Source organism: Cynoglossus semilaevis, chromosome 13 (genome assembly GCF_000523025.1).
Source record: "Cynoglossus semilaevis isolate Cse_v1.0 chromosome 13, Cse_v1.0, whole genome shotgun sequence".
Lineage (NCBI taxonomy): Eukaryota > Metazoa > Chordata > Actinopteri > Pleuronectiformes > Cynoglossidae > Cynoglossus > Cynoglossus semilaevis.
The window spans coordinates 7,723,814-7,740,487 of record NC_024319.1 but is presented as its reverse complement, the minus strand read 5'-3'; the positions used below and the strand labels follow the sequence as shown (position 1 = coordinate 7,740,487).

Below are 16,674 nucleotides of genomic sequence, written 5' to 3'. Positions count from 1 at the left end.
TTGGAGAGCTTTGTTTGTGTCTGTCTAATTGCATTGCTTCCACAGGCCGGTCACAGGAAGCACTGGGTGAGACGAGGAGCCACAGAATGTAGCAAAGGAAATGAGCAAGGATTAAAATAAAATAATAAAAAAAAAACAAGGATTGTCTCAGGTATTTAAATAACAGGGTTTCACATGTCCCTTCAAAATATACTGTTAATTTTCAGATTATGAAAATGTGTCTTTTATGTAAAAAAACATACCCCCAAAAAAGCAAGGAAAGAATAGGCAAAAATAATTTTAAACGATGGTCAAGCCACCAAGAACTGTAAATTAGACATTATAATAGAGTTAGTTCAATAATAGCACAGTGTAATGAACTATTATGAGGTCAAAACACTCAGTCAATGTATCACTAAAAGTGAACCAAAAAGTAGGCTAAAAATGGTAAGCTCATCAAACGATGATTGTTAGTCAAAATGGAAGGTGCTTAAATCTCAATAAAGAACTACATTTTGACAGAAAAATAGCTAAGAAATATGACGGAGAATCAAAAATGCCCTTGAACGACGAATACGTTTCCTATCCCAGTCTATACAAACTCTAAAACACCGTGGCAGCTGAACGAAAATCGAGAAATGTAACTGTAGACAGATATGTAGACGTAGCCAAATAGCCAGTAGAATGCTGTAGAAAAACAGAAAGGGGAAAAATGCTGCTGTGAAGCTTAAAATATTTGAGAAACTTTAAACCAGTGCATATCATTTATTGATGCTTAATCCCCCTAAGAATCACAGATTGGATGTACGGCTCACTCGTTTATCAGCTATTTGGTTCAAAAGTACTAAATCGACATTTAATGTCGAACGTTCCCTCACTCTGCTGCTATGACGGTACTGTTGCTAATCTCCTTTCCCCTCCTTTATTGTTTAATGTGATTTGTTGAGCCTCTCCACCGCCTCTGACAAGCACCAGCCGCTCTTGATTGGATCATGAAAGTCGCTGCCCCCTGCTGCTGGAGTGCTCCAACGCGAACCACAAAACAAGGAAAAAAAAAGAAAAAAAAAGAGAGAGAGAGAAAATCTAGGGCTCTTCAATGCAGTGTGCTCGGGTGTTAGGTTGAAGATCACTGGAGGACTCTCTATAAATAAAATAGCACAGGTAGCTGAGAACAGGCCCTTGTGTTCTCAGTGTGTTTCAGCACAGCTGGTCTTCAGTCAAGATGGATTCAATAATGTCAAACCAGAAACTTGACTTTAACAGACAAGATAAATGGTAAACTCTCTCTACAAACCTCGTGCTTTTGTTAGAAGTAGCATACATTTGTCACGTAAACACCCGAGGATTTAGACTGTGGGTTCAACTGCTGCCTTGGCCAGCAGTGGTATGTTGCTCGATCCCCACCATCCTACACCCTGATTTCACCAGGACCACTTGCACACTAGCATCTCGCCCAAGGCATGTAAACTACTTGGAACTTGCAAAGGTTCTTAGCTGCACATTAAAATGACACGTACACTATAGAAACGTTCACCTCCGTGTGAGTTTAGGATAAAAATCAGAATGTTCAACTGATGTGACACCATGATGATTGCGTGGTGTAACCTGTTACTCTTAACCTGTTATTTTCCAGGAACAGTTCTAGTGTCTTTCAGTAGTACCATCCAGCCTTTGCACCAACCCTTAGTTTCACTCAAAACCGTGATACGCTCTACGACGTGTCTGGAAATAAAATGGGGATTACACTCAATATTTTGCTCCAGCGTCTCCTCTATCTCTGTAAGCGGCACAGATACTGGATTGCAGGCTGGATGAATTGACGTCAGGGATTGTTTGTTTAGACGATCACAGCATGACACCCTCATGAAACTGCTCAAGAATCTCTGGAAAAGCTTTGATTTGAAATCACATTTACTCAGCGCCCTCCACCCCATTCACCGCCGCTTTAAGAACATTTAGACCAACAGCAAAAGCTGTTGCGATTTAAATCGCAGCGTTTTAAAGCTCTTCTGCTTTGGTCTACAGTGTGTTACAGGAGAGTCAGTTCATGTTGATGCTGAATAAATCTCTGCATCCGCAACCACAGATGCTGCACACAGGTTCATCCGAGCAATAAGTACCAACAGGCAGAGGATTATCTTGCTACGTTGGCACAAACACCTGCGACAATATTGCCCAATAATCCTTTGCCTGTAGGTCATTGTTGCCCGATTATTAATTAGTTTCAAACAACGTCGCGAGCAACAGAGAACCAGCAGCCTTTTAGTCATTTTTTTGTCTCACAGCAGACACGGCGCTGACCAGGGAATTGTGGGTCTTTCGGGTCATAAGGTGGCAAATTAAAAAGGGTAATAAACTCTTCAGCAGCTCCATTGTACATCCCCTGGTATAAATAGCAGCCGGTTGTTCTGATAAAGAATGTTTTTCCTCCTAACACAATAGTTGGATTCATGTGCGGGATTCACCCAGTTATGCCAATGTGCTGCTACTGTGGAAGTGAGTGGCTGCAGTCACAGGCTGCCAATGTGAGGACAGGCCTGCTCTGTCAGAGAACAGCCTGGTATTCACCGCCCCAACAACCACCCACCCATTCACCCATTCACCACCAACTACACCCCCAACATGGAGGCTCACAGAGGCATTAATGAGCAACTGGGCCACACTGTGAGATGGGGATGAGCAGAGAGGGAGAGAGAGAGAGAGAGAGAGAGAGAGAGAGAGAGAGAGAGAGAGAGAGAGAGGTGTGTCACAGGTCCGGGCCAACACCTTCCTTTAATCTCATTTGCTTGTTATCAGTCCCATCAGGCTGACCTCGGCCACGGCTGAAATAAATAAATGAAATAAGCCAACAGATGTCCATCAATTTGCTGGTTGTGGATGTGTTTTTCTCTCGATCCATTAGAAAAGCATTTGGGTTCTCCTCTTATTTCCACACCCACTTTTTAACTTCTAATGGTTTATAAAGGCCAGGATATAATATTTTTGTTTCATTTCAAATCATTTACCTTTTTTTTCCAGAAGATTTAATAAAGAAATAATGATATTTTTTTTTTGATTCTGTTGATAATTAATTCTTGTTAATGTGTCTTGTGGAACTGGACGTTTCCCAGATTCTAGTTGCCAGATTGTGTGACTGGGTGTCTGGGGCTGACCTACAGAAGTGACACAGAGAGAATTTGCCAGTCTGAGTCAGAAGTGCCAAACAATTAATCTCTTCTCCGAGCTGCAGCGCGGAGCAGCCTTTGCCAAACACTGAGCATTTTCTGAAGAGAGGGTTTTGACCTCTGCAGATACAATGAACGGGTTGACAACACTTACAGACTGACAGCTAACACCACCCGCACTGTGGAGGCGAGACATGACTGTGCACTGCAGGAAACACAACTCCCTCCCTCTTTGTGTGTGTCAGCACTTGCGTCTGAAACAATACTCAGTACCGATTATGTGTGTTTTTATTTAATTCTTGTGTGTGTGTTTGTGTGTGTGAGACAGTTTACGTCATGGTTGGCAAAACCAATAAAGTGTGCAGGGAAATTTCAAGCGACCAAACAGAGGCAGATGGAGCATAAAAGAATAACCAAAGGCAAATGACCAGTCCATCTAAAATGGAGCACATTAAACATCTGTGTGGTTGCTGCTCTTTTTTCTAGCCCCCACATTTTGATCCTCTGCTAAAAGTTCTTTCTCATACACACAACTGCACAAATATAATGCCAACAATTGTGCGACTGACATATTTGTCAGATTAAAACTGTCGAGAAAAGGCAGTAAATATTTCTGTATTTTATTTTTATTTCTGTTAAATGGGCAGAAATCTCATAACTAAAAATAGCTGATGAAGAAATTCATGGTAAATCGATATTTTCCTGCATCGAGTTTTGGGTTTGAAAACTTTTAGTGCACAAATTTCGTCCTGTTGAAAATGGAATACTTTAAAATAATCGGTATCTGAGACCCAAACAAACAAACAAACAAAAAAAAAACTACAGGCAGGTAGAACAAAAATCCAGCTACCTTTCTGATAAAGTTATGACCCTTTCAATACAGACGCATAAAATACACAAGTAAAAAATGAAGTAAAAACAGAAGCTGCAAAAGGAACTCATATCTAGTCACTCCTCATAAGCACTTCTGGTTTTTCGTAATAACTACATTTACCTCGAAAAGCTAAACTATTAAAGATTAAAAGAAAAAAGAAATTTAAAGAACTACATTTTTGCTCAAATATAAAATGCAGCTGACAATACTGTCACTTTTCTACTGTAGAAGGAAGCCTAGTTTATATTACAAATGGTTAAAAAAATTAATTAAATATAGTTTGTTTAGAGTGACATTTTGTTCTCTTTGCCTTGAGATTGTGCACGTGTAGAAAATGGCAGCAGACCAAGTCCCTGCTGATGCTACAGCACACACAGCCTCTCTGTATTAAATATTAGTACAGTTGAAATTGCAGCCTAATCTGCTTTTGCCTGGTGGTGGGCTGATATTGGTGCTGGTGTTCAAACACTGCTCTCCCACCAATAATTTACTCCTTGTTTATAATCTTGTGTGTTGGATGCTGCTGGGGCAGATGGAGGATGAATGCACAGAAGACAACAAACACACCCAGGATGAACGACCGCAGATAAACAACGACGAGGACGAGGACGAGGACGACGGCTGCGGCGACTACAGCGAGCACCTACGTGAAGTCGGATTTCATCAATTATAAGAGCCTGATTGAGATTTAATTCAAAGCTGGGGTTTAATTGCTAATATCAAAGCATAATTAAGCTGATAAATCATGACTGATCTTATTGAATTAGGGATTGAAATAGCAGAGAAGCTGCAAATTGTCTGTGTCAGCTAAATAAGTGTTTTTAATTGGACTACAAGTTTGCTTCAGATAGTGATGAAAACACAAACAATATTTCCATCACCAAGAAGTGCTGTGAAATAAAAAGTTCAAAGCTTCATTGGCCACTACTGTACGGCGGGAGTAAACCTCTCTCCTGCACGTGTTAAAAGACATTCTTAGTTAGAAACTTGAAGATATTACCTGGATATGTAGGAGGTTAGGAAAGTATAGCAACAGGGTTGGAAAGTGTTGATTTTTTTACACCCTTGCAAATGGTGTCAGGGTGAATTGTGAATCAGTGGTAGGTTTTTATTTAGTAATGTATAAAAGTTTTTGCACTTATATTTGTGGAGTCCCCTTCACATAGGATCGGACTTGTAAGTGTGCCCTTTTGTGCCTATTTTTGTCCATCGTTACTACCTTTAGCTTTTCTTTAGCTAACTGTTAGTTTGATTGTTTAATCTTTTTGATCTTCACTACCTTTAGCTTTTCTTTAGCTAACTTTTTATTTCAGGCGCACGCGTTTCCAAATTAATTTATTCATGCTTATTGTATTTTATCGTTTTTGTCACAGTTTATTATTTGAAAGTCCTGTCGCTAACTGATTCTGAATACAGACACGCCATGGGTCACAGAGAGATGATGAACAATATTAGACTGGGACAGCTGTCATCACACATCTTAACCAATGGGAGCAGTTGGGGTGTTATGCTCACTTGAATTTGGAGATTTATTTTGCAAATAAATCAATGTTTACACCACGGGTCAACAACTATATATAAAATTCACATTTTGGTCTTTTGGTTTATTTTGGAATCCAGTTGCAGACCGGATTGAACGGCTCGCTGGGCCGTTTACAGCCCGCGGGCCACCAGTTGACGATCACTGGTTTATGCCTTGGCATAACTTTATATAAAATCCTAGGATGAGGGATATTTAAGTAAGAGTAAGAGCAAACACTGTAGCAAAACAAATCACATACACCCAGCAGTACTTGGATAGATCCTAATATCTCCCTATGTCATTTGTACTCTCTTAGACACACATCCCTGTATATGCACACACTTAGCTGTACGCACACACTCAGACTACAGCTGCTTGAGCTAGTGGCTGCAGTTAAATTGAAATATTTCCCGGCATGTGTCAGAAGCATGCAGAATGGTAATTATGACAGATCTGATTAGGCGGGCCGAGTCGGGCGGCTCCGGGCTGCAGGTGCGACCTTGTGCATTCCAGCGTGTGTAAATAAAATTAATTACAAGCGTAGGGGGCGCGCAGCGCGTGACATCAGCACCGCGCACGGTTGGTGGGAAGAGAAGAAGGGGGGGAGGGAGGGACTCCCACGGGGGGCACCCTAATGGAATATTTTCCCCGAGTCTAATAATACAGTTGGTATTGACTTGAGGTAATTAGGGGGATCATTAAAGCGCTTTTCCCGGCGTATTTGCCTGCCTGATCAGATTAGTGAGAATGGGCCTCAGAACAAGCCCTGTGTGGTCTGTCAGGAGGAGCACAGATAGTGGGAGAAGGGTTAGCGAGCTAATGTTTGAAGGAGAAGAAGAAAGGCACCAGTGAGTGGTAGTGGTGCTTGTCACTGGAACAGCAGTACCATAACTAGGACTGCAAGCATAAATAACCAGGCCTGATTATCTTATAGCACACGATGTGATTCATTTGAACCAGTGCTCGGGTCTTAAAGGAAAATGTTTCTTAGGACGAGACGAGAATGTTTAGAAATGAGGGCGATGCATGCACGCTGTTAGCACAAACAGTAACCACTACATGGCACTGTGACATAGGCACTATTTTGCAGTATTCACACTAATTTACACAAATCAGGATGAACTAGTTATTGTCTAACTTAAACATTAAACATTATTTTTTATTTATTTATTGTTTTATTATCTTCCTTACAATTAGCTATTCTATTGGGATTTTGTATTTTTGTTTGCTACAGTACATTTGTCTCATCACGTGTCCTATAGTTTTTTTGTCAAACTAAACAAATAATTCATTTTTAATTCATCTTTATCCATTTTGTATATATAGGCGGTCCTCGACTTGTGTTGGAGTTCTGTTCCTACGCTGCGACGTACCTGGATTTGGTACTTTACTGTACATAAGTACCTATGTCACCCACCTACACTGATACAGTGGTAACGTATCGTAATTTAGGACATTAAAAACATCAGAAACGTCTAATGTACACTTGGGAGCCATAACTCAGGGTAAAAAAAACAACACAAATGAAAGAAGGCAAATGTAACTCACTCCGATGTAATGCGTATCGTACGTGTGACAATGCATTCGTCCAGACTCGTATTCGGCAACTAGTTCCTGTGCAAATTAGTTCGCGAGTTTTAACGTTGTACGTCAGAATGATGGAACAAGACTTTGGTGATGCAGCCACAAAATACTGTAGGTCGAGAACGTCCTAAAGCGAGGACCCCCGTACTTTTATTCCATTAGGCCCACCTTAAATATTTGTAATTCCGAAGCATTGGCCTACATTCAGAGTAAAGGCTTTTTGCCCTTTTAAGGTAAATAAGTTCAAATTAGTTGGGCTTCCCTTAACCTGTCTTTAGTTGTTCTTAGGCTACCTCTTTTTACTGTGGGCCTTACATTAGTATCAGTATCAGTATCAGTATTTATCGTTGAGAATAGATTGAGTAGGTAGAAGAAGAGAAAACAGGAGAGGAGAGGGAGAAGGAGGGAACGAGAGTGAGCTCTACAGTCAGAGACAGATGGGGTGAGAGGTGGCGTGTAAAGTGTAAGTGAGAGAGATGGCAGCAGACACACTAAGTGATCTGGGCATGCTCAGTGAGGACACCCTGTGAGCTGTTGCTAAAAAAAAAAATGAAAATGAAAAACCAGAGGAAAAAAAAAGAGGACAAAGCTGACTGGAGGGAATTCCACTGTCCATTAAACAATAAGAGAAAGGCTTGTTTCAGAGGGAGGCTGAGGACTTTAACCGTTTGCCTGATAATTTATTGGCTAAATTAATTATTCAGACAGCTCCGTCTCCACTTCAAGAAATTGTGTCTTCAATAATAGAGAAGATCTGGCCTCGGCCTGTTTCCCATAGCAACCTAATAACTAAGCAGGCACCGGAGATAAATAAATAAATCAATTAATAAACAGTCATGGCCCTTTTTGCACCCCCGGGGTTTAGATACACTTGCTATGATCTGACTAATTTAAAGGAGAGACTGGTGTGAGGGAACTGAAGGGGTCCACAGACCAAACAGAAACCAAGGGTTTGGTGTCTTTATGGCCATAAAATCCAGAAAACATAATAACATGATCTCCTGCTTAGAAGAGATTTGTCTCCAAACCTTGGTGTTCCTCATTTTTGATATAATTATCTTTCTTTAGATGGGACCAAAATGAAGATAATTTACACTATGTCCTATTTAAATAGCTTTGGTTAATCATTTCAGCTTTCACGTCTTTCACGAAAGACTAAATTACCTTTAGACCAGACAGAAAATCCTAAATTTAAGTCAGTAATTTAAGACAGTCTAGTTCCTCTGTATGTAATCTGTTGAGAAACATATTTTGAACATTTCCGTTCTCTGTTTGTGGTTAAATCAAGCTAAAAGTTAGCTGAAATGTTTAGCTCTTTATTGAGTTGGAAAAAGAGCAATACATGTTCACACTAAGGTTTGTCAAAGGATGAGCCCAGCGTAGCCCATGTTCATCACAGTCAAGAAGAAGAAAGACTTCTGAGTGAATTCTAAACTCCTTTTGGCTAAAAAAATTTGCATCAGGTGCTTTTAAAGACCACCTGAAACAAGAACTGGAGGAAGAATCTCACTGATTCTGAATACTATTAATAGGATTTACATTTTTCAAAAAATGCATATCATTATTTAAAAAAGAAGTATTGATATCCACAATAATATTCCAAGTACTAGGAGGCTCTGGATGTCTTTAAAAAACATTCTTCATTGATACTTTAAGGTTTTTTTTGGTAAATTAAGATGTAATTATCAACAAAAGTTAATCTGATCACACGGCTGTGACATATTAGAGTAACTTAATGGTACCAATTTGTCTATTCAACATCGGTGTCACTTAGTGTCCTCAGAGACAGACAGAGCACAGTGACAATCGACCATCAGACACCTTAAAGGTCAGCCATCTGGTCATCCTGTTGAGTGACTGTTACATGTATGTTTCATTTTGGTTGGGGGTGTGGATTAAACATGTTCGATTCAGGCCTACATACAAGGGCTGAAGAAGGTTTGGAAAACATGACAGCACCTGTTTCTATCAGTAATACTGATTTTACATGCTCCTCTTAAAAATTCCACATATTAAATATAAACAAAATATATATAATAATATAATATTTACTCATACTTTTGTCAGTTTCCTTATTTTCCCAACACAACAAATGAACAAACGTTAATTTCTCTCCAGCAGCCGCAGCCATGAGAATTTAAAGGGCAACTGCGGCTTTTCCACGTGCATTTACCAAACCCGATTCCGGTCAGTCATCACTGTCCTTGTAAGTTGCTTGTGGACATGAAACTGATTCAAAATTCAACCAGGATAAAAGTCTGTATCTGTAAAAAGGGAAGCAGTTTGTCCTTTCCCCGTTCTTATCGTCCCCACCCTCACTGCCCTATCAATACCCCCAACCAGCCTCTCTCCTCCGAGGACTACTGTGCCAGGAGGGTGCAGGGTGACAGATGGCATACACCAACCTCCCCCAATACTACCGCTTACTGCTCTTCTCTCTCTCCCCTGCTACACCAGCAGGCTACCACCCCCAACTTCGATCACAACCCCCTCCATCGGCACAGGATAGATCAGATCGGTGCCATTCTGTCTCATTAGAGCCTGGCTAATTAGTGCAGCCTCTTCTATAAGAGAATAAGCAAATGAGAGAGGGGCCTGGTGGATGTCGTTGGCCTGGACCGCATTCTCTGCCGGTCACTGAGGAGTCAGAGGGCTTTGGGGCCCATGCTGGGCCTACAAGACACTCCCTGTGAGCTTTTTTTTAAACAACAGCAGGTGCTCTGATTCCAGTTCATTGCCTGATTTTTTTCAGGATGTGTCCAAAGATGTTGAGATACAAAAGTTGTGTCAAAGGATATGTCCTTGTTCCCTGAGCAGATCCACCGAGTTCCCCATCGCACAACGAACTAACATGTTGCTGAAAAAGCACTGCTGTCCTACCTAACATGATATAGTGTTTGTATTGGACATGTTAAAAGGGTTCAGGCTTAGCAACCAGGCTAACTAGTTGTTACCTTTCTTTTAACATTTTTGACCAATGCTTAGTTAACTTAATTTTTCGGATATAAACATTATTCATCCTTTAATTCTATTTAAGCTTTTTTGGAATATTTTTCGTGTTTTGTCTGTTTATTCCACTCTAATAGATTAATAACATTTGAGGGATTAACACCAAATCTTTATAAAATCAAAACACTTTTTTTTTTCTTTCCAGTATTACAAAAAGTCCACAAGCTACCGATATTACTATTTGTCATTGACAACTGCAGTTCAAGCATCTTCTAAAACCTTGCAGCATCAGGACTGTGTACTGTTTATAAAAATATTAATATAGTCTACATTATATGCTTAGGCTTGGAGTGAATAGCGGCCATTAATCTGACAAAGTGATGCAGCTCTGGATAGAGTCGCTGCTCTGTAGTTACTACTATGGCAGTAAAAGTGTGATTGAAATGCAACATTGAATATGTGAGAGGAGCAGGAGGAAGAAGAGGCGGGGGATGAGGAGCAGTAAAAGGCTGGCAGAGGCCCACTGTGGTTACGAGTCCTGGGAGAGGACGGGATGGCGGAGGTCCAGGAACCAACCCACCCGAAAAACGCACGCAGCCACCACTGAAGACATGCAATAACCGATATTTGATGCTCTGACAAACACAACCACCTGAGCAAATCACAATCCTGTTTCCTGCTTTTATTTCTCAAAATCATCTCCGGCTGCCGCTGACCTCCTTCAACTCCTGAGACCTCTTTTATTCTCAGTTTTGTCTTTCCTTCCTACATCGTCCCTGCACCTGCTTAACGCCAGCACCAGACACCCAGAGTACCACGACAGAATGAACAAACACAAACTACGAACCAGGATAGTGAACGTGTGGTCACATTTCCGCGTGCTTGCATTTATAACGCTGAGAAATCCTGACTCGGAGTCAAAGAGGCTGAGGTTGAGCCCATGTATGACAGCAGCATATGTGATAAGAGGTCTCCTCTCGCTCCTCCTCCTCGCCCAGTGATTATTTTCCTGGACCCCATTTGGGCATCCTGCCAGTCCTGCCCATCCTCCATTCTCCTTCTCCTCCACACGAACCACAGTCACTGTTGCTGCTGCAGCAGCTCCAGAGCACCAACCCTTTCTGTGGGGAATAATGGCGACTATTTCCTTTTCTCTTTGCTCTCTGGGCCTCAAATATCAGATTACTGGCTTCAAAGAAAATCTAGTTTCTATATACTGATATTATTTTTTCAGCTGTGAACGATATATAATATTAACATCTCTCAAAATAAAAATGTATAGGTTTTCCTTTCTCTCTCATCTGTCTGTCTGTGCTGTTGAATTTGGGGAATTTTAAGAATAAAACTGACAAGTTATTTATAAAAATTAACAAATATTTTCTGAAGGTTTCAATTGACCAAAGTCACTAAAATAGTTAGGAAATATGCAAATAAGGGAAAAACTGAAAAAAAAATTGATAAAAATGCCAATGCATTAATTTAATAAGAAAATTAATTGAAATGCTTAGAAAAAAAACATGGAATTTTAATACACAAAATATTGTAGGACTGACAAATGTTGAATGTGACAAGATTGTAAATAAGATGGGTTAACATCTAATTTACATTTAATATCAATGGTCTAAAGATTTATAAAAATGCTAAGGTTGATTATTTTCTATTATAAATGCAACATAAAAAGTATGGTATGGAATACTTGTATGTATAAAATAAATACATTATGTTAAACAATATTTAAAATGTTCGACCTAAGTATGTATAAAATAAATACCTTATGTTAAACAATATTTAAAATGTTCGGACGTAATTAACAGTTACAAAAACTTTCTCTAAATAAAAAACTCCAAAATGTAGTTCTTCTGTCAAACTTCTTTTGTTGATTTACTGTCTAAAGTAGCTGTAGATTGAATTGAATGGCATGCGAGGTTCAGAGATGGTGACAGGGAGCAGGACGAGCTACAGCCTCTGGACTGGCAGCACTAGATGATGAGGGCTGGGTGGTAAAGTACGGGGAGGGGTGCGTGAAGGGGACCAGCTGCCCGGGGAGCGCCCATTACGAGATGGAGCCAGAGATAAGTGCTCTCCCAGGCCTCCTTTCACCGGCATAATTAGCACAATTCTTATCTGCTGCTCGATTTCCATTCACACACGTCTGCCGTGAATGGAAACGTTAGAAAAAGGGAGGCAGAAAGTGAGGGGGAAAAAAAGGTAGAGAGAGATACAGAAACACAGGAGTGAGAAACAGTTAACAGTGGAAACGTACTGAGACGAATCTTTTTACAATTAATGCTCATGCTTTTACCTACTCCATCTCGCTCTTTTCTCATTCCCCGTCCTTTAAAAAAAAGTCTTTGAACTTCTCCACAAAAACAGTGGTTTGTGCATCAAACTGCAATTTGCTTAAAACAAAGCAATCTGGGTCTGTAATCATCCTAATCAGCAAGAAAAAAATAAAGCCTTCGCAGATATTTCCCAGATTATTCTGGCTTGGCTGAGCTTTATCCTCTTCTTCTTCTTCTTCATCAAGAACAATTGACGAAAAAAAGGCTGTCTCCAAAAGACAGAAGAAAACCTTTAATAACAGCTCCTGCGCTGATTCAGGTTTAAATTGCTTTTAATAAAGACTTCAACTGTGTCCCCACCAAAATGCCCACACACACACACACACACACACACACACACACACACACAGAGGAAGGTATTGTGTGATTCGGCGGCTCTATAAGAGCAGATAACAGGGACCTTCTTCTTCATCATAGTATTACTGAGCTCATACAAACACCTTTGTTTGGTGTTGAAACAGCGTCGACTGGTTGAAAAAAAACCAAAAAACTCCAAACCCATAATACCAGGGACGTGTGTCCGTAAGACATAATGTGAGTGCAGCGATGCTCAGAAGTAGGATTCCCACCTATTTAGACTGATTTTTGAAGTAAACTTTGTCATCATCTCGGCTCATGGATCATACATACGAGCTGGACTGAGTCCCCCAGCCTCCCAAAGCTCCGGAAAATAAATCAAAATAAAATGAGGGCAAAGCTTACTAATGCTTAAATAACCATTTTACTTAAAACATTACTAAACTAAGATGCTGCTTAATCCAACAGGTGAGGGACTGTGGGTGGAAACCAGTGTCTCTCCCCCATTCTCAACCTCCTATACACATACGGAGAGAATAACCAAATACTACCATAGAATACTACATAAAAAGACTGGGGATCGAACCAGTGAACCATGCTAACCACATCTGCCACCATGTGTCCCACGTCACCAACGTAAGTTAGACAGGATGAATGTACAGCCTGTACAGTACTGTATGTGAGCAACCTATAGTATGTGTGAAGGTTGAACTGTCCAGGGTTGGACCACATGAAGTTGTGTTATGGAAGCCTAGCTGGACATTTCTCACCCTGGAGATCAACCTGCAGTCTCCCAAAAACACATGACATCATAGCATATCTCACTACTGTCTTGTAAACATTTGCTTTTACTTCTGATAGCAAGCCTACTGGCAACTATGAACTATGAAAACCATGTTTTTATTAGGTTTGGCTTTTGTTGGTGAATGAACTGAATACAAAAATAACGGAAATGTATTTAAATGTTAATTTTGTTGTGTTATCACACATTCCAGTACCTGGCTCTTGGAAGCAGCCACTTTAGCGAACAGAGCCTGGGAGACTTTGGCCCTTTTCATCTCCTGCTGGATCTCATCGTAGATGGTGGAGTTGATGTTGAGGATGCAGCTCTCCGTCTTCCCGTTCCACTCGCTTGGCAGAGGCGATGGTTTCACCTGAGAGGAAAATCCGGGTGAGACAAATGAGACAAATTAAGTTTGTAAATGACAATTTTGGTTGAAATTGTTTGCGTAGTTCACTACGTTGAAAATAAAAGGTGAGTCATTTGTAAAGCTTTTAGTTCACAATAAAAGGTGAGTCATTTGTAAAGCTTGTTGATAGGTTAGCTGTAATATACACTATCCATAAAGGTAGAAACATCAATAATCAAAAATGTGCAAAAACGTTAGCAGTAATAACATGTTAAGCATCAATAATAACTGATAAAAAAGGAGTACGATTTAAATGAAGTCCAAAAATAGCGTGATGTGATTCAAAATGATCAGAAAATGTCCTGAATGAAAGTTCACTGGGACAAAAATAACCCCAGTTAAATATGTAGATAATAATGAATTTCTTCCTCTGTTCTTAGCCACTGATCTTTTCTTCTATGTTTTTTAATTATAAAGCTCGTGTGTGACTACATACCACGTTTCAGCACGTGCTGAGTAACTGAGCAACAGATTATCTATGTTTATCATGACTTTTTGACACGGACAAGACCTAAACACAAACACAGTTTAAAAAAGTGGGGAAAATGTAGTTATTAATCTGTTAAGAAAAAAAAAGATATAATTAGCTTAAACTTTGTGTGGGCTTTAAATTGTGCGTTGACGAGCCTTGACACTTGGAATCGCAGGAAATAATTATTTCCACAAACATGAACCGATCCAAATGCAAATATTAGGAGTGCACTTTGGTTTGAATATAATGCTCTTTTCCTGCTACTGAAACACAAAAAATAAAGGTAACTATTAACTTAATGATACTCCTGAATGTAAATGGACTATTGCTGTATTCATAGATTATGTAATGTAACTAATGTGATGTAACTTATGTAACTAATATTTATGGAGATATGTTTTAATAACATTAATTAAAAAAATAAAACATTGAATAATTCCCAAAACATGTCTTGGAAACATCTGTTGATGATTTCCAAATATTAAAACTTGTTAAAGAAATGCTAAATTATGCACTGTACTTGCTCCTAAGCTCATCTAGAATACTCTGAACTGGGTCATGGTAGTTTGTCAGTTTTAGAAAGTGGGTCTCTGTGTGAAAAAGGCTCCAACAGCCACTGGTCTAAAAAGAGTAGGAGTTCAGGGAGGCGGACAGGGGGTCATGGTGGTGCAGCGGTGAAGACAGTGGAGGTGTTTGCTCACAGGTGAAATGCCCACAGGGATCCGGGGATTCCAGTCCTCGGGCCTGACACTGTTACAGTCCTCCCTCCTGGGCTGTGATGTCATGGAAAAACACAAAAAGAAAATACTTGTTATTATTCTTATTGTGAAAAAAATAAAAGAGGTGTGTCATTTCATGACCTCACAAAATATTCAGTAGCTGTTCAAGGAAACTTTAAGGGCAAAATCTTGACAGGAATCAATAGCAAATGTATCTGCATTACTAAACAATTCTGAATCAGAAACCAAAAATGAAAACGCTGGGCATAGTCCTCACACTATTAAGTATACGGCAGCAAATTTCATGAAGACACGGGAAAATCCTAAGTTTGAGGTTGACCCATAAACTGCTCAGGCATAGTACTATGTTCACTAGATTTGTACTGAAAATGTTCCCAAGTTTTCCACTGGGAAAAAATGATTCAGTTAAAGGGACAAGGAACATTCATGTCGGAATATACCCCCCCTCCCCCCACACACACACACACACACACTATGGCTGTTTTTCTCAAGAAGAAAAAAAAATACTCGAGGAGTCCTATGTGAAATGTTATTTTTCCTCATGTCAAGGCAGTGATTAAAAAATAAATGCCAGTGAAATGAAATCAAATCATCGTCATTGAGCGTCTTGTTGCATCTTGACAAAAATCTTTTGACGAGGTAACAAGTGCCCTAATAAAAGCATTAGCCGAAAGCCATTAGCATATGAATCACTCCATACCAGCCACTTTTGAAAGGAGCCATCGACAGGGATGATGGGTAGGAGAGAGAGAGAGTGTGTGTGTGTGTGTGTGTGTGTGTGTGAGCGTGTAGTATGCAAATAAAGCCTTAATAACACCAACAGCCAGTAAACTCAGGAGAGAGTCCCATGATCAAAAAGCATGGATACAGATCCAATTATTTCTCTTTTTATGTGTAAACGCAGATCACACGAGGCTAAATCTGTGGTTGAAAGTGGAATGTCTAAGTATTTCTGCAGCGTCGTCCCCTGCAGGTCTTGATGATGACACCCAACAAGTTTAAAGGGAGGGTTACTATCATGTCGAGCTAATTGTTAAGGTCGAGACGTGCACTAACTGGCTTTTGGAGACGATGGGTGAGTGTGTGTGTGTGTGTGTGTGTGTGTGTGTGGTTTCTGGAAGTAGTTGTTGAGTGGATGCATCAGTACACGTGAGAGAAACATACCTCTGCATCTGTTTTTATGAGGCCAATAAAAAACCTTCTCTGTCTCGGGCTCAATTGCCACCCTGGCTGATTTATGTTCTTAAATTCACACCGCATTGCTCCATTGCAGAGGCTGGCAGATGGCCAGATGTGTGTGTGTGTGTGTTTGCGTGTGTGCGAGTGTGTGTCTGAGAAATAGAGAGAGAGAGAGTGTGAGAGAGGGAGAGAGAGAGGGAGAACTGCCGTGAATAGGAACAGGTCTGACATGATAAATGTCTGACATGATAAATGTTAACAGGTTAAAGTCGTACAGGTAAGGTATTCTTGGCACAAAAAAAGGCACAACTAAGAGGGTTTTTGTCTGGTTGTGTTCATGTGTAACAAATATTACAGTGTAATAAAGGCGTGAAGCATGACT

The 16,674-nt window shown here is 40.1% G+C and overlaps 1 protein-coding gene across 6 annotated transcripts in view; it reads right to left on the bottom strand.

Moving 5' to 3' along the window:
* satb1b (SATB homeobox 1b) overlaps window positions 1–16,674 on the bottom strand; it is an 81,916-nt gene that overhangs the window by 8,479 nt on the left and 56,763 nt on the right. For all 6 annotated transcript variants that reach the window (XM_017038100.2, XM_025061244.1, XM_025061242.1 and 3 more), the window contains 2 exons: window positions 15,075–15,146; window positions 13,710–13,865 (listed from right to left, as the gene is read on the bottom strand). In XM_017038100.2, coding sequence (XP_016893589.1) covers window positions 13,710–13,865; window positions 15,075–15,146 — 228 coding nt within the window. The remainder of the gene's footprint in view (window positions 1–13,709; window positions 13,866–15,074; window positions 15,147–16,674) is intronic.